Source organism: Leiobunum rupestre, chromosome 9 (assembly GCF_980474605.1).
Source record: "Leiobunum rupestre chromosome 9, qqLeiRupe1.1.hap1, whole genome shotgun sequence".
Classification (NCBI taxonomy): Eukaryota; Metazoa; Arthropoda; class Arachnida; order Opiliones; family Sclerosomatidae; genus Leiobunum; species Leiobunum rupestre.
In genome coordinates, this window is record NC_143392.1 from 23,218,721 (window position 1) to 23,241,711 (window position 22,991).

Genomic DNA, 22,991 nt, shown 5'->3' on the forward strand with positions numbered 1-22,991 from the left:
TGTGCCAGGTTACGCTTGGCCGCACACGCCATCATACGGAGGCCTGCCGAGGCGGCTAGTTTGCACGGACCGTCTCCGTTTCCAAACCTGACCCTACAACCCGCATACTCACTATTTTCATATTTGAATTTCATATCAATTGTTACAGGCGCCCTCTAACTCGTTCGCCAGGTAACTCGAAAAATTCGGTTTGTCTAAAAATTAATTTAAATTAACATGGTCGCGTTTCGCTACTTTATTTCCATAATATGATTGAAAATTTGTTCAAATTTAAATTTAATATTTAAAATATAGTTATAATATCGGGGAGATTGTGTGTACTTAAATGTCCGTGATATCTTGTTGCTTCTGTTAACACTGAAGAGGGTAAAAGCTATGTTCTTGGTTATTGCTTATAATTGTGTATAACTTAACATGGCGAATACACTTCGTTTTAAATTATTCTAATTTAACTCTTTTAAGAAGCAAATGCTAGTTACGCATTTAAATCCATAATTCGTTAAAAAAATTTACATAAATTTGGTAGTTTCACAGCAACCAAAATAACATCTTTAAAATTTCACTAAAATAGAAACCCTTCGAAACTTGGTTAAAAAATTTTATTACTTTGAAAAATGAATACAAATAATTTACGCAATATTCGAAGGAGGCTGGTACACGCATATTTCTTATTTAAGTCGCTTAATTCAGCGCATCGTTAGGCAAAACAATTGATTTCTTAATACAATAAAAGCTATCGAAAACGCCACGTTTTTATTAAAAGATAACTTTTGCCCCCTTTTTTACTCCCGGTGATTTTGGTGATATATCAAAATAACAGAATTAAATCTATTTTTTAAAAATCCTCCCTTATAAAGCTTATAATTCGTGAAAAAAAAGAGATTTAAATTAATATAAAATGGATAAAAAAATTTCGATCAAGATTGGCTTTTTATTTTTAATAAATTATTTAAAAAAACCCCTGGTAGCGGATGACATGAAAAAAAACGGAAAACTTTGGACCAACCGCAGAGAGCTTTAAGTTTCTAAAAATTTAAAATAAAAAAAATCAGGCCTTAATATTTTAAGTAAAAAACCAATACATAACGAAGGAAAAAAATATTCAGTATTGAATAAAAACACAAACACGCAAAAGATAAAACCAGAATCTCCTCAGAGGAGATTTGAAGTTTTAAATGAACCGCCCTCTTCGATCAGGCTTTCAGAGATGGCGCGACGATCTCGCGTTGATATTATTATTATTACAGTTTTTATGTATAATACAAAATTAAAGTAGTTGGAAGTCTCCCCGCCACTAGAGGCGCTTCTTTAGTTGACTTGTCGGGACTGCCTCCAGTCTCTGAAGAGGAAGAGCAAGCCAATGCCGTAGGCGATCACGTTAAAGATGGCGAAAACCTGCAAAAAAGTGACGTTATCGTATTAACAAAAAAATGAATTTATCAAAAACGTAATAATGGAAAAAGAAACTACAGCGCATTGAGCGTAAATAAAGCAAGCTTGGTCAAAGTCAAACCCCAACCGGTAGAGGTGATTTTGGGAAAAGGAATATTTTAGATAAATATCCGATAGGATGGAGGTAAAAATAACACTTTGGAGTCACATATTCCGCCACCAAGAAAACTCACCCATTTGAAAAACGTTTCAAGTATAAAATAATAGTATAAATAGAATGTCTGCTTTTAAAAATTTGCAAATACCATAGGCTCCAGGGGCGTAGGAACGTTGAGCAAAGCGAGCCCCACATATATATGATATTATAAAAGTGGACAAATATTTGGAAATTTGACTTCAATTTGACCAAAAATCGAAAGTTGAATTTGAATTCGATCTTACTTTGTTGTTAAAAGTTTTAAACGACAAATATTTCTCTTTCAGAAGGGTTGTAAAAACAAATTCACAATATTTCAGGGGGGGACAAACACAGGTGTTGTCCCCTAGTAGAAAATTTAGGAGGGGACATTGTCCGCTTGGTTGCTCCGCCGCTGATAGGCTCCATATTAAATCTGGCAACTTTTTTCACTCGCCAAACAAATTACATTTTATGTTTTTTTGAAGATATCTTTCCCATAATATACTTTATTTCATCATACGAATAATAGATTTGCGATAACCAAAGTTACGATGTTATTAAGCTTAAGTAACTCAAGAAGATGCACAACTAAAAGCCGAAATTATTGCCACATTTCTTTTAAATTTGTAGTGACCGAATAGATTTAAAATGTATGATTGAAATTTATTAATTTTTAATTTATTATTAATATTTTTATCAATTAAAAATTTCGCCCCAAAATAGACAATTTAAATTGGTTTTCGCGTTTAAAAAATATTTCTTAAGATTTCTGTTAAATTTAAAAATATTTTATTTATTACACGCATTAAACTTCTGTACTATGGTAAATTAATATTGGTTAAAATTTTATAAAAAAGACCGATACTTTATGGTTAAAATATTTAATCCGAAACCTCCGTATTTGATTAAAGATTTTAACCATTAAATTTTAACAATATTCCATTTATCGTATCTGGGCGATTCGGATTCTATCCGTGGATTTTAGGTTTCTATTTTTTTTAAAAAGATGTACGTTTAAATATGTTTAAAAACTTCATAATAGCCAACATTGCTAATTGAGTTTGTTTGTAACAAATACGTGCCCTGAGAAATCGATCAATTTTACGCAAAAGTTGACTTCCCCAAAAATTACGGAAAAGAAAATTTAATACTAGTATATAAAAAAAAAATCGCGACGTGCAAAATTTTAATAAATTTTCGGCGGTTTTTCAAAATGTTTCATTTACGATCCTTTCAGCGTAATTTTTATAAAATATTACCGGAGCCTGGCTTCCAAAAACGTGCTAAAACCAGAAAATCTACGTATTTAAATGTGACTTTAATTTAAAGCGAAATACGCCCTCCTTATTTAATTACACGTTTTCTACAATTAATGGATGGTTCACGAGGCGCCCGATGGTTTGCCGAATGGTTTGCTAAAACTGCAAATACACCAAGCGCAATGGAAGGGCTGATTTTCATTTCATTTTGATAGAGCCATTTGACGGCAGGGTTGGCACTTTTTGCATTTTATTGATTTTGGTTTTTTTCCTGTATAATTAACGGTTGTTTTAATTTTATCAGTTAGCTAACCTTGAATTAAATAAAATCTTAATTAAATTTAATTATTTAACATTTTAGTTTGCTCAGATTTTCTACGTATTTTAATTTTTTTGAGAACCTAATTTTTGCCATTTTTTATTTCCCCATTGAAGTATATTGTGTGACTTAAATCAATGATTTAAAAAAAATCACTCTATTTAAATCAGCCAACCCTGTTCGAGAGTGTCGTAATAGACGGGTTAAGCAACCTCTCGAAAACGTGTAGCCGTGTAGATTGTATACAATAAAGCTTCTTGTACACTCGTACAAGTTTCACCTACACGTCTTTTAGAGCTGGCTTAACCTGTTTAATAAATGAAACGTGCAATATCAGCAGCCCAAGTAAAAATACAGAAACACTGAAATGCTAAATTATGGTTAGTTATTGAATTTTACTACTATCATAAATAAATAAAATCACCCGTATAGAGAACTATCCATATCCCTACCTAATGCTGTCACCTTGAAACATGTACCGGAAGTTTTCTAATGATTCTGTGCTGTCCTGCTAACTCTAGGGCCGTGCGGAACCATTTCGGGCCCCGGGGTAAATTATGCCTTCTAATTGAAAGATCCAAGGGGGAGGGGATATTGGTGCGCTTAAAGAGCACGCCGGGCCCTGGGGATTTTGCTATTTCCGCCCCCTCTGCACGGCCCTGACTATAGCTCTAGAGCCTAGACGGAGGTGGGGTGGCAGAGTGGTTGGCCCTTTCGCCTCGCAACAAGAGGAGCCGGGTTGGATCCCAGCTTAAAGCAAGGGGCTAGCCACTTCCTCAAATTCTGTACACCGATTGCAGCGAGTACAGCCTTTGGTAGTGCTAAATCCGTAATCGATTACGTAATCACGTAAGTACAGTCAAAGCTACACTGTAAAAAATAAAGGTATTGTTAAGGTACCTAAAAAGACCCCATGGTATTTAATAGTACCTTGAAAGGTACTCCTTCGTTTTATTATCCGCGCAGGTATTAAGTGATACCGGTAAGGTATTTACAACTATATCGTGGTATTGAATAGTACCTTGAAAGGTACTCTTGCGTTGTTTAATCGGCACAGGTATTAAGAGATACGGGAAAGGTATTTCTTACCATTAAAGGTATTTACGGAAAACGTTTTGGGTTTGAACTCTTGATGTTGTACATTTATGGCATTTAACGAATCCTTTTTGAGTTTTATCGCCTGAGGTGGTACGAAACCCTCAATTTTATAAATATATAAATTGTTTTGGTAACCAAAAGTTTCTTTCACAATAATTAGTCGTAACTCAGTGTTGCACATAATTTTTCTTATCTATCAATTTTGTATATTTACTAAGAGATGGCGACAGTGATACTATCTTATCTTTTTTTGACATCTGTATTTCAGATGGCAGCACCATTTCGCTTTGTTTTCTAGGTGAAAATATTTCGCCTTTTTTAAATAAATATATAATTTTAAATTATTTACTTCATATCATACTGTTTGAAATATATCATTAGTTATATTTCAAAGCTAATTAATATAATTCATGTTGAAAATATTTTCGTATCCAAAATTCATTGTTACCACAATGAATTCTTGGTATAATCTAACACCCATTAAGGTACTTTTAAGTACCTTCATAAAATTATAAGTACAAATGGGAACCATTCTTGGTATAAAATAACACCCGTTTAGGTACTATTAAGAACCTTCACAAAATTATAAGTACAAATGGGAACCATTCTTGGTATAATCAAACACCCATTTAGGTTCTATTTAGTACCTACACAAAATTATAAGTAGCAATGGGAACCATTCTTGGTGTAATCAAATACCCATTTAAGTATGGTACAGTACCTTTAGGATTAAGGAGGTTTTAATAAATACCTTCATCAAGACGTACCTTATAGCACCTCCTTAAAGAGCCATTATTTGATACCTTTAAAGGTTCGTCTGGGGATGCAACATAAAATACCTTAGTCGGTACCAAAATGCACCTTATTTTTTAACAGTGTACGGGCTTGTACACCGTATGCAGCGAGTACAGCCTTTAACAGTGCTAAATCTGTAATCGATTACGTAATCACTTTAGTACAGTCAAAGCTACGGGCTTGTACACCGTATGCAGCGAGTACAGCCTTTAACAGTGCTAAATCTGTAATCGATTACGTAATCACTTTAGTACAGTCAAAGCTACGGGCTTGTACACCGTATGCAGCGAGTACAGCCTTTAACAGTGCTAAATCTGTAATCGATTACGTAATCACTTTAGTACAGTCAAAGCTACGGGCTTGTACACCGTATGCAGCGAGTATAGCCTTTAACAGTGCTAAATCTGTAATCGATTACGTAATCACTTTAGTACAGTCAAAGCTACGGGCTTGTACACCGTATGCAGCGAGTACACCCTTAACAGTGCTAAATCCGTAATCGATTACGTAATCACTTAAGTACAGTCAAAGCTACGGGCTTGTACACCGTATGCAGCGAGTACAGCCTTTAACAGTGCTAAATCCGTAATCGATTACGTAATCACTTAAGTACAGTCAAAGCTACGGGCTTGTACACCGTATGCAGCGAGTACAGCCTTAACAGTGCTAAATCCGTAATCGATTACGTAATCACTTTAGTACAGTCAAAGCTACGGGCTTGTACACCGTATGCAGCGAGTACAGCCTTAACAGTGCTAAATCCGTAATCGATTACGTAATCACTTTAGTACAGTCAAAGCTACGGGCTTGTACACCGTATGCAGCGAGTACAGCCTTTAACAGTGCTAAATCTGTAATCGATTACGTAATCACTTTAGTACAGTCAAAGCTACGGGCTTGTACACCGTATGCAGCGAGTACAGCCTTAACAGTGCTAAATCCGTAATCGATTACGTAATCACTTTAGTACAGTCAAAGCTACGGGCTTGTACACCGTATGCAGCGAGTACAGCCTTTAACAGTGCTAAATCTGTAATCGATTACGTAATCACTTTAGTACAGTCAAAGCTACGGGCTTGTACACCGTATGCAGCGAGTACAGCCTTAACAGTGCTAAATCCGTAATCGATTACGTAATCACTTTAGTACAGTCAAAGCTACGGGCTTGTACACCGTATGCAGCGAGTACAGCCTTTAACAGTGCTAAATCTGTAATCGATTACGTAATCACTTTAGTACAGTCAAAGCTACGGGCTTGTACACCGTATGCAGCGAGTACAGCCTTAACAGTGCTAAATCCGTAATCGATTACGTAATCACTTTAGTACAGTCAAAGCTACGGGCTTGTACACCGTATGCAGCGAGTACAGCCTTTAACAGTGCTAAATCTGTAATCGATTACGTAATCACTTTAGTACAGTCAAAGCTACGGGCTTGTACACCGTATGCAGCGAGTACAGCCTTAACAGTGCTAAATCCGTAATCGATTACGTAATCACTTTAGTACAGTCAAAGCTACGGGCTTGTACACCGATTACGTATAGTGATCAGCCCCTCTGCGTTCGCAAGTTATATCCCCACTGGTTATGGAAAGAGGAAACACCTTTAAGTGTAGGGAGCTGTTGGCTCCTGTGGCATGCAGGGCTTGCCACCACTCATTGTAAGCCGGCCACCTGGATTAAAGGAAATAAAAGTCGCTAGTTGACTTGGGCGTAAGGTGATGCCTTGGTTATTAGCCTAGCTGATTATTGTTAATTGTTAAAAGTCGCTGATGACTTGGGCCTAAGGTGGTGCCTTGGTTATTAGCCTAGCTGATTATTGTTAATTGTTAAAAGTCGCTGGTTGACTTGGGCCTAAGGTGGTGCCTTGGGTATTAGCCTAGCTGATTATTGTTAATTGTTAAAAGTCGCTGATGACTTGGGCCTAGGGTGGTGCCTGGCTGATTAATATTATTCTGTCAGTACGAAATATGAATAGCGTGAACAAGAGTAACTTACCCCAGCGGCGATGTAAGCGTCGAAGAATCTGGCGACCTTCAGTGCGTACGCGTAATCGCGTCGGGAAGTCATGGCGAGTTGAACTATGGAAGCGAGAACGTAGAAAGCGGTTGCCACTGCCGTGAAGATCAGTTCCTAAGCACGAGAAACAGGCCGATTAGTGAAACATTAAATCATCATTAGCAGGAAATTTTATATCGACCTACTCGGAATGTCTAATGATATTCATTGGATGACCATTGTGGCTAATGTCACCTTTTAGCAACAAACACAAGGAGAACGCGGCTAGCCTTTAAACACGCTAACGCAGTGTTGCGTACACACTTCATTGGACGAACCTTTTCGCTGAGCGTTTTACGGAAAAGGGGAAGACAATTTCCGTACTTTCCCCTTCCGACGGTAGGAGGCGCTAAAGCGTCTAACCAATGAAAATTCTACGCGAGAAAATGCACGACTTTTGACGGGTTACGTTCTCCTTGTGTGGGCAGTGCTGTGTTTGTTGCTCCTAGATGGCACTCACTCGAAAAATAAACCGAAAATGGATTTAAGAAACCCAGATTCGTTCTTGGATAATTTATTATGTAAACTAGCCAAAATTAAACGGTTAAAAAAAAGCCAATGAAGCGTCGCGGGCTCTTATTTGAGACAAGGCTTAATCTCGAATTGAAGCTTCGAGTACCATGGCGCGAGCGAAAATCTCAGTTGTAAACCACGCCCATTTCTATGATAATAATCATGGTCTTTCTTAGACATCCCAAGTGTTTACGTATATTATTACCTTATAATAATAATAATAATAATAAAATTCAATTCTCAAAAAAAAACCTTTTACTGGCAACCACTGAGGCAAAACCCGATCAGAGTGGTTACAAGCAAAAATTATAAATTATTTAAAAATTAGAATAATTTAAGAATTTAAAAAAAAACTTAAATAAAGATAAAATATATAAATAAAATCGATGGCAACTGCATAATTATGGTTCATCTTCCAAACACACAAAATGTATTCAACCTTTGAGATTAAATTAAAGCTTTAGCGAAATAATAAAGCTTGGCATCCTTACAGTCGAGCGTTGAAAAATTTGCCGAAACCTTTTCAATTTTGACCTTTTGCCCTAGTTTAGGAGCTTTATGAAGAAAATATTTATTGGAAATGGGCTTCGATCGTAACCTATAAAACATAACTCTCGTGTTGTTCAACTCGACAAACAAATCACTTGTTTCCGTAGCCCACATTCCCCAAGTCGCTTATCACAAAATAGCAGAAAAGTGTGATAAAACAGACTTCCATTAGCAGTTAAATCTGGAACAACAGTTTAAAATTTTATCAAGATTCTTATACTTGTCTTTTTGGTCACCCCTATATAAACATGCCAAAAAAACCATATTTAACTACGTTAGGTGGAAATAAACAAGTTTTGGGGGAAACAAATTTCAGCAAAAATGGCTGAACGAAACATGACTGCGCCCAGGAATAGCTAGAAAAATAAGTGTATAGACCTGGCATAAGTAACACCTAGTAGCCACAAACACAGCACCCCACACAAGGAGAACTCAACCCGTCAAAAGTCGTGGATTTTCTTGCGTACAGTTTTCATTGGCTGCCGTCGAAAGGGGAAAATTCGGAAATTGTCTTCCCCCTTTCCGTAAAACGTTCAGCGTAAAGGTTCCTCCAATGAAATGTGTACACAACACGGCGGCGTTAGCGTGTTTAAAGGCTAGCTGCGTTCTCCTTGTGTTTGTTGCTCCTAGGTAACACCATAAGTGTATAATATTGATACATAAGTGTGAAATTTCCTATTCTTCATATGCAAAAGTTTTACTGAGAGCTATTCACAAGACAGACTGCATTACGGGCTTCGTCGCCGTTTTGGGTCAGTTTGCTCCCGCGTCACACGTAGCCTTTGACAGCGCCTCGCTAGGAGGAGATTTCCTTCTTGTGATGACGTCACTTCGTTATTAGCTATCAGTAAAATATTCCCCAAAGTGACAATATTATAGATTTATGGTAACACGAAGAAATTTAAGTATGACACAGCGATTATGTAATCGTAAGTTTCGGCATGATTTTGAAAAGTTTAATTCTTTAATAAGTCTTGGCTGCTCCGTAAATATGGGTGGAGTGAAGTCCTGGCAGCTCCAAGGACTAGTAACATCGAGAGTCATTAAAACAGACTATCACTAAAAAAATATAGCGTGTCATACTTATAATGTTACCTATAAGAATATTAAGCAGCTATGTTTATAAACCGCATTGCAACAGGCCTGAGGTATCTCGTAGTTATTACAAAATGCGCGTCTCTAAATTATATCAATTCGTGTTTCGTGGTTTCCGGGGTCGAACTGAATTGATGCATTCGACCCCTGTTCACACGACTAATATTTATTTCTTTGAGCAGTTGATTATGCAGCAAAGACCGCGTGAAAAAAGGTGAATTTAAATCTATTTTTCCTACTTTTGTTTGAGATAATTTCTAGCTGGCGGATTTGTCGAAAGTGAAAGAAGAATTTCCCGAGGCATTGTTGCACACACTACAATTGGAATCTCGATTTGGTCATTAGCCCATTTGCAATTCGAACAATTAAAAAGAAATCGAAGAACACGACAAAATCCTAAAAGGTTAATAAACCATTGCTGGCAATCTAACTCTACACGGGACACCCGGGTCAAAATTCTCTGAATCGGCACAATGAGCGCTCTTACAAGTTTTTGGACAGATGTCAATTTTTTTAAATAAAATAAAGAAAAGTTAATTAAAGAAATACCAACGTTTGGAATCGCTTGAATAATATTGTATAAAATAATTATAATCATATTAATTATATTATATAGTTATATTTAGAACGTATTTTCAACTATAAATGAATATATCAATTGAGAAGCACATTGTGAAACAAAATGAAATTCATAATGAGACAAATATTTATTTTATAATTTAACGTTTCAAATTAAATCTATATTTTGAATATAAACCGTTAATTAAACGTGTAATTAATTTTATTTCGTTTCACAATTTACTTCTCAATTGATTTATTCATTTATAGTTGCATGATACGTTTTTTTCGCTATAATTATATATAATATAACTAATCCAAAATAATTATTTAAAAATAAAATTTATATCTTAAATATCAACCGTTTCTTACTTCTAATTATTAATATTTAGAATAATAATGTTTTTATAATTTTTTCCCTTAAAATTCGGAAAATTCGGAAAATAAAATTACGAAAGCGTAAAAAAAATTTGAAATGAAATTGAATTTTTTCTATTTCTAAAATTTAATTTTTTGTTTTTTTTTGGGGGGGGGGGGTATTGTTTTTTTTCAATTACTGAAAGACCTACTTTTCTTCGTCTTGTCCATTTTAATCTTTTCAATCAGAGATCAAAATCCACGCAAAAGTGCCCTATACTCTATTCTACCAAACTAATATTTGATATTCTGATTCAGGGCGTTACCAGGGAATCCGTGATTGATCAGTACTATCCGCTATTCAAAATGAATGCTATTCCGTCATCAACCGAATACAAAAGATTGTTACCTACTTTTAAATTACACAATAGCACGAATACGTAAATGTTACCCCTTTCCCAGAATATTCTTATTTGAAGCCTTACCAGAACATGTCATAAATTGCTTTCTACGTTTTACAGGGTTGCCACGGCTTTTTTTCAGATTAAAATTCCCTGACTTTTCCATGTTTCATCTGGTCATTTTCTTTGAATTTTAAAATTTTTTACAATTGTTAACCAATAGATTAGTAAAGATTTCCTATTTTCCCTATTTCCGTGGATTTTCTATGATTTCTTTTATGCCGAAATTTTACAATTTTTAGGAACTATTTGCAACAAAAAATTAAATTATCAGATTATTATACTAATTTGTAAAATTACGACGTTTCCCTGATTTTTCGACCAATTTTCAAATTCCCTGACTTTTCCCTGATTTTTCGACCAATTTTCAAATTCCCTGACTTTTCCCTGATTTTTCGACCAATTTTCAAATCCCCTAACTTTTCCCTGATTTTTCGACCAATTTTCAAATTCCCTGACTTGTCCCTGATTTTTCGACCCATATTCAAATTCCCTGACTTTTCCCTGATTTTTCGACCCATTTTCAAATTCCCTGATTTTTCGACCCATTTTCAAATTCCCTGACTTTTCGACCCATTTTCCAATTCCCTGACTTTTCCCTGATTTTTCGACCCATTTTCAAATTCCTTGACTTTTCCAGATACTGTGGCAACCCAGTTTTAAGTATGAAGGAATGAGGGTTTATCCCAGTTTATCTGAACCAGGGAGGCTCGTAACTTATCCGCTAAACTTGCAAACTTTGTAGCTAGGTTAAATAGTTAGATATATAATTCTTTAAACAAACCATGGTTTGCAATGAAGTAGGTTACTTTAAATATTCATTTAATTAACAATTAATTTAATATCAACAAATTTAATATTTTAATGAAATGTTTTACTATAATAAAACTTCATTTATGCCATAATTTGTGTCTTTTAAATGACAGTTAAAGCAGTGTAAGGTTAGAACTATAATATTTTAGTATTCACTTAGTATTTATTTTTAGTATTTTTTCATTTATTTATTTTTAGTATTTTTCCATTTATTTATTTTTAGTATTTTTTCATTTATTATTTATTTTTAGCATTTTTTCATTTAGCATTTATTTTTAGTATTTTTCATTTAGTATTTATTTTTAGTATTTTTTATACTATAACTATATCCAAAAAATTACCTTCAGGAAAATAATAACAGAAATGTGTTCAACATATTCTAATTCCGACTGAACTAGAACTTATATATTCTTTGCGAAGGCTTTTAGATGGTTTAGATACGAAATTATCTATTTCCGGTATAGAAAGCGATTTAGTTCGCTAAAGCTAGTCATTTTGGACCAAACTAGTCCATCTCAAATGACTCGTAATGTTAGGGACGAACCATAATAGCGGGTAATGAAGATCGAAATGAAATGAGAAACAGCGTATACGATACCATGAATAGCCAGGGAATATTAGCGGCTAGTTCCTGGATGGAGAAAAGGTAGACGAAACACAGCAGCACGGTGGTCAGGAAACACGTCGCCACCACGAACATGAAAAAGTGAGTGAAACTTGTCAGCACCGGACTGGCGCATGCCATGCAAATAATGGCGAACAACTGCGGGAGAAACAAAACACAATTACTCAATGAACACGATAATAGGTGTTTCCAAAAAATAAAACAATACAAAAATTAGGGTTGTTAATTTTCCGGAAAAATAAAATGCGGAAAAATTTCCAGAAAATTTTCCGCAAATCGGAAAAATAAAAAATTTAAACATATATTACTTTTCAAGGGTTTTTAATGTTTTAAACTTTTTATCGATTTAAAATGACTAATATCAGTAAACATACTACAAAACAATAATAGTGTTACATTTCAACCAGTTTAAACTAGTCTATAGGTTTAGTTTTACTTTTAGATTAGAAAAAATGAGGTGAAAATGCCGCTTTATTTAAATTTGCAAACAATATATTAGACAAATCATGGAATGAAAACGTTTTTAATATTTTTCGGAAAAATACGGAAAATTTTCCGGAAAAAAGGCCTCCGTAATTTTCCGGAAAATTTTCCGAGCGGGAAATTTTCCGACTTACAACACTAACAAAAATTAAAGTATAAAATGTTTTTCTGCGCGTCATGAGCTTAAGCTTTTGAGTACTTTATTGGCACGCGCGTTTCACACATCAAATTCCAAAATCATTATCGACTCCCGCGCGCGCTCTATATCTTCAATAACTATTGCTAGTGACGTAGAAAAACCATTTTTACGTGACCTCCCGTATTTTATCGAAAAATCTATTATCACCTGAAAAAATTCATTTAGCCGAGTGAATGATAACTTGGGGTTGTCTCAAAATTTTCAGATTCAAATTCTCTGACCATTTTAAGAGATTTTCCCTGACTTTTTAGGACCGAAATTTTTATTATATATTTTACTTTTATCAGAAGTATATAAATTTAAAATGGATTTATATTTCAGTAAAAAGGTTATTGCAAGGTTGAAAAAATTAGACAACTTTCAAGGAAATAAATTATAATCATAGAATTTGTCATAGATCTAGAGTAAAATTACCTTCAAAAAGTGTGAAGAGAAAATCGAATTCCCTGACTTTTTAGGCCCATTTTTAAATTCCGACTTTTCCATGATTTCCCGGTTATCTTATACTGTGAATTATGTCTGACATTTGCAAATTTTGCAAAGGGAATCTTGAATCTTTAAGTTATTTCAGAAATGAGAAACTGATTTTGAAATTTCAAAGCATAATTTCCGTGTTTATTTCTGTTGAGGCTGATTTTTAGATTTTTGGACTGATTTTATCCCATTTTTCTGAATTTTCCGGTTCATTTCAAGATTTCTAAAATCATTTTTCTCTAGAGTGTATGGGGTTTGTACGCATTTCGGACCCCTCGGTCTTGACCCAATAACTAAAACAGTTTCAAAATTTATCAATACATTTGTGTGGATCGGCAAATCTAAATGATTTTATACAAATTAGATTATCTCGTATAAAATACTTTTTGTGAAATCATAATAGGATTATTCATAGTTTAGCTAAGATCAAAGTGTAGTATTTTTCGTTCGTGAAATCATAATAGGATTATTCATAGTTTAGCTAAGATCAAAGTGTAGTATTTTTCGTTTGTGAAATCATAATATGATTATTCATAGTTTAGCTAAGATCAAAGTGTAGTATTTTTCGTTTGTGAAATCATAATAGGATTATTCATAGTTTAGCTAAGATCAAAGTGTAGTATTTTTCGTTTGTGAAATCATAATAGGATTATTCAGTTTAGCTAAGATCAAAGTGTAGTATTTTTCGTTTGTGAAATCATAATAGGATTATTCATAGTTTAGCTTATAGCAAAGTGTAGTATCTTTCATTTTGTGAAATCATAATAGGATTATTCGTAGTTTAGCTAAGATCAAAGTGTAGTATCTTTTCGCATACGCTAACCATATCTGGACACATTGACGTTTAAAATTTGATAGTCCCAACTGCAACGTAGATTTAGCTCAGGGGTGAAGCCATAGGTGGGCCGGGTGCGGTGGAAGCCGCCCCTCCCCCAACTTTTTTCCAGAGTTGGAAAACTAGGCATTTCATTCTTAAAGTTAGCAAACTTAGAATAATGTGATATTTGCTTTGTTATTTAAAGAAACTTCAATTCGTTAAAATATATTTAAAACGATATCAAATAAATGTTTGTACAATTACGCAGGCCCGGACTAGCCAGTAAAAGCCATGTCGGTATTTACCATTTTTTGCCATATTATTTGACACCTGAAATTTACCACTGCAGAACACTGGGTTTAAGACTAGCTATTAAAGAGAGAGTGTCAGCTAGGGAAACAATTTAATTTTTTAATTTAGTGTTCTTCATAAGATAGCGTTTTAGGTCCTGATTCCGAAAATATATATGTTATAGTACTTTAAAAAATTATTTAAGTATGAAAATTCAATTTAAAATTTTGGGTTATGTTGGCTTCCTTGAAACTTTACGGTCTTTACCCAGTCTCTACGTCATTCTTTCACGAGACGTCAAGGCAGCTAAAGCGTCCTACTCGCGCGCGAGCTGAGAAAAAAAAAGATTTCAAAACCCATTTGTGACGTCAGAGAAAGCCTACCCATCCATTTAAGAACTGAAATATAATAGTGAATGCGTAATATTTAATTAAAATCATTATTTCCACAATTATTATCAACGCATATTCATATACTTTATGTAAAAATTAAATATGGGCAAAAAATTATGTCACTATCTCTTAAAAACAATTGAAATATTACTTAATTGAAAGTAGTCGCACGTGCCTAATGTTATCCTAGGTGGAGGGCTAGTATTTTTACTACAATGGGGTACATGACTACTGAATAGAAATCAGAAACTGCAGATCTAGGAGCTTTTTATTATAATGGTTTTAGCCTCGTCTAAGCACCTTTAATTTCTTTGTGTACCCCGGCTTAGCGCAAAAATACCCAGAGAATGCTCTATCCATCGGAAGTTCGGAAATACTCGCCAAACAATCTTCGCGTAGCTTTATAAACCATAGGCGTTAAAACGGGGTTTACACCAAATATTTCCCGTAATCCATTAGATTGTATTTTTAGCGGGATTATTAAATCAAAGCCATTAACTATGAATTTAATTAGACAGTTGATAGTGAAAAATATATTCCACGAAGTTGGCCAAAAATTTATCTCCCCCCCCCAAACCTAAGTGCTTCGCTACGCCCCTGAAATCACAGTAAATTTATACAAGATGGCACAACCACAATAGTAGCCTCTTCCTCCTAGCACTCTTGATTTTACCCCATTGATTAAAAACCGCGACTGAGCACTGGCATAGGTAGTTAGAGAGAACTAATAATACCAATCGAATGACGCCTGAATTAAATTTATATCGAGTGCCGTTGAAGAGAATTCGTCGATTCCCGGGGTCCTATACGGAGTTATAGCCTGTACTGTATCCTAGCTTACACTGTACTATTCACCTTCACCACCACCGCCTACATCAGCGACGAAAGTAACAGCCTCTTTCCTCAATACTAGAGGAAGAGGCTAAAAAACGACGAATTAAATCACTTCGAATTAATATTAATTTCAAAGTCGCTCGATGACTTAGGCCTAAGGTGGTGCCTTAGCCTAGCTGATTATTATTATTAGAATTCCATTCCTTTAAAAAGGAATTTAAAAGTAATATTAAAACAAAACGCCAGTACTGAAATAATTATTACAAAAATTCCCCGTGGGGCTGACCACTATCCGTAATCAGTGTACAAGCCCGTAGCTTTGACTGTACTCAAGTGATTACGTAATCGCTTACAGATTAAGCACTACCAAAGACTGTACTCGCTGCAATCGGTGTACAGAATTTGAGGAAGTGGTTAGCCCATGGATTAAATACCTTACAGGATAGCCCCTCGACTTTCCCGACAGATATAATTGATACTAACCTAACTAGATTAGATGGAATTTTAGTGTTAGACACTGGAATTTGATGTAATTGATATGATATTTTAGGGTTAGTCCCTCGACCGAGGGGTCGGACACTTGGCATTATTTTGTACGGGATTTCGGGATTTCGTAGAGATTTTGGCAATTTTATCAGTACTTTTTGAAGTGATTTTGGGATTTCAATGTTAATTTACCATAGAGAGAGAGTTAAAAGATTTTGCGATTTTCGACAAAGTGTATGGGTAAATGTCCGACCCCTCGCCCTCGACTTTCCCGACAGATAAAATTTATACTAGATTAGGTGGAATTTTAGTGTTAGGCACTGGAATTTGATATAAATTATATGATATTTTAGGGTTAGGCACTCAAATTTCATATAATTTATATGATATAAATTAAAACGATAATTTTTAATTAAATTGAAGTAATTTGACCACAAAACGACGTCAAATACGGGTAAAATAAATATTATAAATATATGGAGAATCTAGTTATGACCTTGAAATTTACAAAGCGTTAAACAGAATGTATTTACCTACAAGGATAATCTTTCATTCCTAGTGGCCAACGAACGAATAGAGCAACTTCAATGACATCACTCTTTGACTGGAATATAAAACCCGTTATAGAGAGCCGCGGAGAGAGGAACGTTCGTTCGAAGGGTTACGGCTGGAACTGGCTCGAGGAGCGTACGCGAAATAACGCAACAACGCGCCGGAAAATAGGGCTTTTAAGGTCAGTCGGTCTAAGCTTCGATTCCCCCAAAAAAGAAATAAAAACTTAAAACAAAATAAAATACCGATTATTATCTTCAAAACTTAAATCTCTTGAATAGAGATAAAAAAACCCACAAAATGTGATAAATTCTTAAACCGCGAGAAGAAATAATTTATAGAGACAGATTAAGGTAAACTCTAAACAAGAAAAACTAAATTTATTAACTCAGATCACGTAATATCAGTTTGATTAATTACGTATTAATTTTTTTATTCCATAAATAATAAGATGAATTTGGAGCTCAGTGATTGGTGACTTCGTTTATACACGAATCACGCAAAATTTGAGCTGTTCGGGCTCAACCAAGATCTTTTGGGTTTCACGTTGTTTTTGGTCGGATGGCACGTGCTTTTAAGCCGCTAACATATTTATAGTTTTGCAAAAATAATGCTTATCCAAAATACATTATTGATACATGGTTTAATTGGTAGCGTTAGTATTAATTACAATCTTAGCTTGTGGCACTGGGTGAAAGCTCGGAACAATTCCTTCGGCATTGATTTTGCAAGTTCTCTCCCCACTATTTCAGAGGGTTTTAAGAGGGTTTCCCCTGTTAATTAAATTTTCGTATGCACTCACAAGGAGACTACCCGAGTTGGTTATCTCCGATTTGGTTCAAACTCGGGTGGTAAGTAAACCTTCGTGTAACTTGAAAATCCCTAAAAGGGTGGACAAGAATGGGCTTAAGTTTTGCCATGGCAACCAAAAATGTTTTTGACAACTTAAAAACTGATTACTCGTATTTACCCAATATATGTATATTTAATCATATTTACCAAAATTGACGTATATTGGTCCAAATGTACCAGATTTAGCCATGATCTGAATTATGTATCTAATTGATGAACCTTTTTTAATTTTTTTTAAGGGGGGGGACCCTTAAAATCTTCGATTTTCCCATGTTCATTTTCATAGAGAAATGCAGTTTTTAAGTTGCGAAAAACATTTTTGGTTGCCATGGCAAAACGAAAGCCGATTCTTGTCCACCCTTTTAGGGATTTTCAAGTTACATGAAGGTCTACTTACCACCCGAGTTTGAACCAAATCGGAGATAACCACCTCGGGTAGTCTCCTTGTGAGTTTTGCAAGTTCTCTCCGCACTAGTTAAGAGGGTTTCCCCTGTCCATAAAATCTTATAGACATTAACGGTAATAGTGAGTGTAGAGCGCTGTTGGCTCGCGTGGCATGAAGGGCTTGCCACCACCCTCCTGCGGCGCTGCGCAGCTTAACCCGGCCACCGGAATTAATGGCATTAATGACTTGGGCCTAAGGTGGTGCCACGGGTATTATCTGATTATTGTTATTATAATTAGCCCATTTTAGTAGAAATTAGTGCTTATATGGGAGGATCTCGATGTCAAATGGAATAAAATAGTGTCATATATATATGAAGCAGGATACTTAATATATATATATTCATTTTCGATCACAGTCTGTACTAATTTTTCTTTGTTGATATTTATGAACTAGGAAATAATAACATAGAATACCTTTAACATGGGTCATTTTTCGAAAAATATTTGCTTTATACTAGATAGAACGTTTCAAGAATTCTTCAAAGTTTTCATATCCAATTTTTGTACGGGCATGACTTCAATAAAAATATTAAAAATAATTTTGTAAAATTTTCAATTAGTTTCTCTAATTTTCTTCAAAATCATGTTTAAAATCTCTTTACAATGCTTAAAGAATTTTTGAGAATGTCTACAGTCAATTTTTGTACGGGCATGAGTTCAATAAAAATATTAAAAATATTTTAGTATTATATAAATATATTTAAGAATATTCAATTCTGGAGATTAAATTTATCTATAGGCTAAATGCAAAAGAGCCGCATAAAATCTCCATAAAACTCTTTCTATAGAAAATATTTGTATAGGCATGATTTCAATAAAAATATGAATAAAAAGTTCAATTCTGGAGATTGAATTTTTCTTTAGAAATATTTATAGAATACACAGCCTCATAAAGTCATCTATAGAGATTATTAGAATTTCTACAGTCAATTTTAGTAGATCATGATTTCATTAAAAATATTAAAAATTAATTTAAATTTTTTTCAAATTGGAAATGACAAGTTTATTGTCTACGTCCTTAGACCAGTGACCATCTTTTCACTTTATAGCAATTTCCATATAGGGTACTAAATCAGTGGTTTTTAACCTGTGTACATTTCACAAAAAATATAAAAAGGTTAAAAACCCAAATAACAAATTTATTATCTAGCCTATTCTATTTCATATTTGAGTTGTTTTGATTAATAAATTGATAATTCTGCAGTTTTTTGTTTATAAAATAATTATAAAAATCATTATAATTAATAATATTTTTTTTATATAAATACGAAAGATTTTATATTTGAATTCTGAGGCGTTTTAGTTTTCAAGTGGTTTTTCCCTAGGGGCTGGTCTTTTCCATTTTGGGTGCGTCTTTATCATAAAAATCTTGATTAAATTAGGGTAATCAAGATTAAATCAGGGTAATCAAGATTAAATTAGGGTAATCAAGATTAAATCAGGGTAATCACGAATTAATCAATCTAATCAAAATTTAAACGATATTAAATATTTCTAATCATGATCTAATCTTTTTAATCATGATCTAATCATTTTAATCATGATCTAATCTTTTTAATCATGATCTAATCATTTTAATCATGATCTAATCTTTTTAATCATGATCTAATCATTTTAATCATGATCTAATCTTTTTAATCATGATCTAATCATTTTAATCATGATCTAATCATTTTAATCATGATCTAATCATTTTAATCATGATCTAATCTTTTTAATCATGATCTAATCTTTTTAATTATGATCTAATCTTTTTAATTATGATCTAATCTTTTTATTCACGATTTAATCAATATAATCGTTCGAATCGAGATTTTATAATTAAAATCAAAACTAAAGTACGATAATTTAATATGAATTATTAATATTCGTGGTTCTATCGCAATTGTGTTTGATTATCGTTCTAATTTCTAATCGCGATTTAATCATACTAATCATGATTAAATGGAATTTAATCAAAATAATCACGATTAAATCGGATTTAATCTTTCGAGGGTTGCGTCGTTAATCATGGAAGTGACCTGCCCCTCAGTTTTTTCAAACGCTGGAACCAACCCCCGGGATATTAATTAATTCCCAAAATTTCAGTGATTCCGCGGATTTTGTTTGTGATCGCGAAGGGTTCCGCAAAATATAAAGGTTGAAAGCCACTGTACTGAATAATATCAGATCCGAAACTAATTCTTTCACAGATATTTTAGAGATGTCACCAAATGAAACACTTAGCCCGAAGATTATATGGTCGAAACAATGTAAAAATATTGACCCGAGAAAAACCTGGATGTTTCCTTTACCCATAATGGTGCTCAAACTAAGATAAATAATGGGAAAAAACGCATGGTTAAACTGGCAGACTACTTATTTTCAAGCCCAACGGCGAAGTGGAGAAAGCGGAAGCGAAAACCGATCGACAACAATGACATTAGTCAAGCTATACGCCGTTTTGAGTTTTTCACTATTTAGTACGGTACCATTTTTGGGTGAAAGGTGAAAATCGGCCAGAACAACCGGCGACGATTAAAACCGTTAAGAATCCCTCCTCTTTTTGACAATTACCGAACGATAATTTAGTCGAAACACTTCGAACGGCACTACAAACCCGTTCTGAAGTCGATTGCATTTAAAAGAAGGATACCACTGTTATTATTTTTCTTTCCTAATGGTTATTTTACGCTTTTTTCTCTCCATAAGCCGCTATAGTTCCAAATATTTTGAATAATTAAAAGTTGGTTGATAACAACAAACACAGCACTGCCCACACAAGGAGAACTCAACCGGTCAAAAGTCGTGCATTTTCTCGCGTTCAATTTTCATTGGTCAGACGCTTTAGCGCCTGCTGCCGTCGGAAGGTGGAAAATTCGGAAATTGTCCCCCCCCCCCCCGTATAACGTTCAGCGTAAAGGTTCATCCAATGAAATTTGTACGCGACACTGGGCTAGCGTGTTTAAAGGCTAGCTGCCTTCTTATGTTTCTTGCTCCTAGATAGCACGATCGTTTGGAGACAGATATTAATGTATAATTTGTCATCTGTTAGCTAGGATTTGTCGTTGAATGATTCATTCGAGGTTAACTGGATAAGACACTAGTTAGATATTCAGATAACAGTTGCGTAATGCGTTATCAGAACTTAAAAACCGTTGATAAATCAAATATCAAATTATTCGCATTTACGCTTAGATATCATCAGATCAAAACGCAAACCAGATAGTTTAAACCCGAAACTATTCTAAATTCATTGTAAACCCAAGGACAGAAGATTGGCAGATTTCAGATGCGCTACAGTTACCGATTTTACATTTACCCCTGATTAAATTTCGGTAAAAATTTTAATTACTGTTTTATTTTCACAAGATTATGTATCTGTTTTGATGAATTATCAGATCACATTGGATTGGTAAAAGATAAACCTGATCTGACCAACTAATTATCTTCACATCTCTAAAAATTACGGCTTGAATAACCTGTTCAGTTGGACGTTGGAAGGTTAAATTTTGCCGTTTTAACTATTGGCCAATTTAACACAGTTTGGAACCATAATTGTTGGTTACAACGTCCTAGAAATTTTCAAACTTCCTTGTTCAAAATACTTTAATATTTTGTCTAATAATTATTTACTTAATATTAATGATCGCTTCAATTAAATTGGAAATAATGGTTATATAACAACCGGTTGGTTATAAAAGGGTCGGCGGACGTCAAACCCATCCAAACTTGATCAGATTACAGAAGTTTATAAACAAAATATTAAATATCCGTAAACAATAACAACCTATTTCACATTGACCACCGTATACGTAGCCAAGCAAAGCAGAAACTAACAGAATGGAAAATAATTTCATTAAATTTAAGGCTATCGTTTTGGACGACTGAGAGCTAATAGTTGAAATCGTGATTTAAATCAATTTTTTTTTCATTGTACTAAAGTTGGTTCTTTAGAAATTTCAATTCAAAGAAAATTCAATTAATCAATAAAAATTAGACTCACATAAATCGATTTTTTTTAAATAAAAAAATCAACAACTCTAATAGGGTGGTCCGATTTCAATCAATTTGATTTAATTAGTGTTTTGATTAATTATTGATTTAAATAGGTTCTCCAGCATGTCAATTCAGAGCAAACTCAATTTCATTTCATTTTTCATTAATAATTAAATTTAATGAAGATTAAATTAAATTTTGGTATACATTACCGCTGCACTCATACTATTAATGAGTTTAAAAAACCAATCATAAAACCTTAAAAAAAATCAATAAAAACCGATTTAAATCAAATAAAAAAATTTTTTAGATAGAAAAAAAAATCAACAAATTTGTCCAAAAAGTTGAAATTTCCGCAATAACATAAATTGATATACCTTTCTTTGCTATATTTTGGTGTAATTATGTAACATACTTTTTAAAAACTGAAATAAATTGTTTTGGGGAAAATTGATAAAATACTTTTTTTTTGAAATTTAATTATAAGCTTATTAATCTTGAACTTTAAAATTGTTCAAAGTCATGGTTTTTGCTAATTTAATTAAAATAATTTTAGAGGACAAGATACTTCATGACTAAAATGTGATTGTTTAAATAAAAATACATATTTAAATATGAATTTTTATTAAAACAATCACATTTTAGTCATGAAGTATCTTGTCCTCTAAAATTATTTTAATTAAGCTTATTAATCGTTTGTAAAGGTAAAAGTGTAGTAGAAACATACCTCGTTACGGCCACCCTTAATATTGCATAAATTAATACCTTACATACTCTTTTGGTTAAATAATTGTAACGATACAAATAAACAATTCAACTAAATCGTAACTAAACAAGGATAAACCAATAATTAGAATATTGTTATATATTTTTTAATTAATTCTGAATAAACAAACATTTTAACCGTTTAAATTTCTCAATATACACTAACACTCGTAAATTAACTTTTTTTCGCCAAAAAATTGTGAACAAAAATGAAATAAATATTAAAAATACAATATTTGGTAAATCGGAAAAACGTAGGACAAAAGCGAAATTTTTGGCAATGGGTAGTGGGCACACTTCCGGCGTTCAAACGAAGCGTTAAAAGAGATAGTTCCGGGCACGGGGCCAAAGT

The 22,991-nt window shown here is 33.7% G+C and overlaps 1 protein-coding gene across 1 annotated transcript in view; it reads right to left on the reverse strand.

The window, feature by feature from the left end:
- Window positions 1-594: 594 nt before the first annotated feature.
- LOC149926903 (plasmolipin-like) overlaps window positions 595-22,991 on the reverse strand; it is a 53,595-nt gene continuing 31,198 nt past the window's right edge. The window contains exons 2-4 of the mRNA XM_090158467.1: window positions 12,043-12,207; window positions 7,039-7,173; window positions 595-1,395 (exon numbers count right to left, since the gene is read on the reverse strand). Of these exons, the coding sequence (XP_090014593.1) occupies window positions 1,309-1,395; window positions 7,039-7,173; window positions 12,043-12,207 (387 nt within the window). The 3' untranslated portion in view covers window positions 595-1,308. The remainder of the gene's footprint in view (window positions 1,396-7,038; window positions 7,174-12,042; window positions 12,208-22,991) is intronic.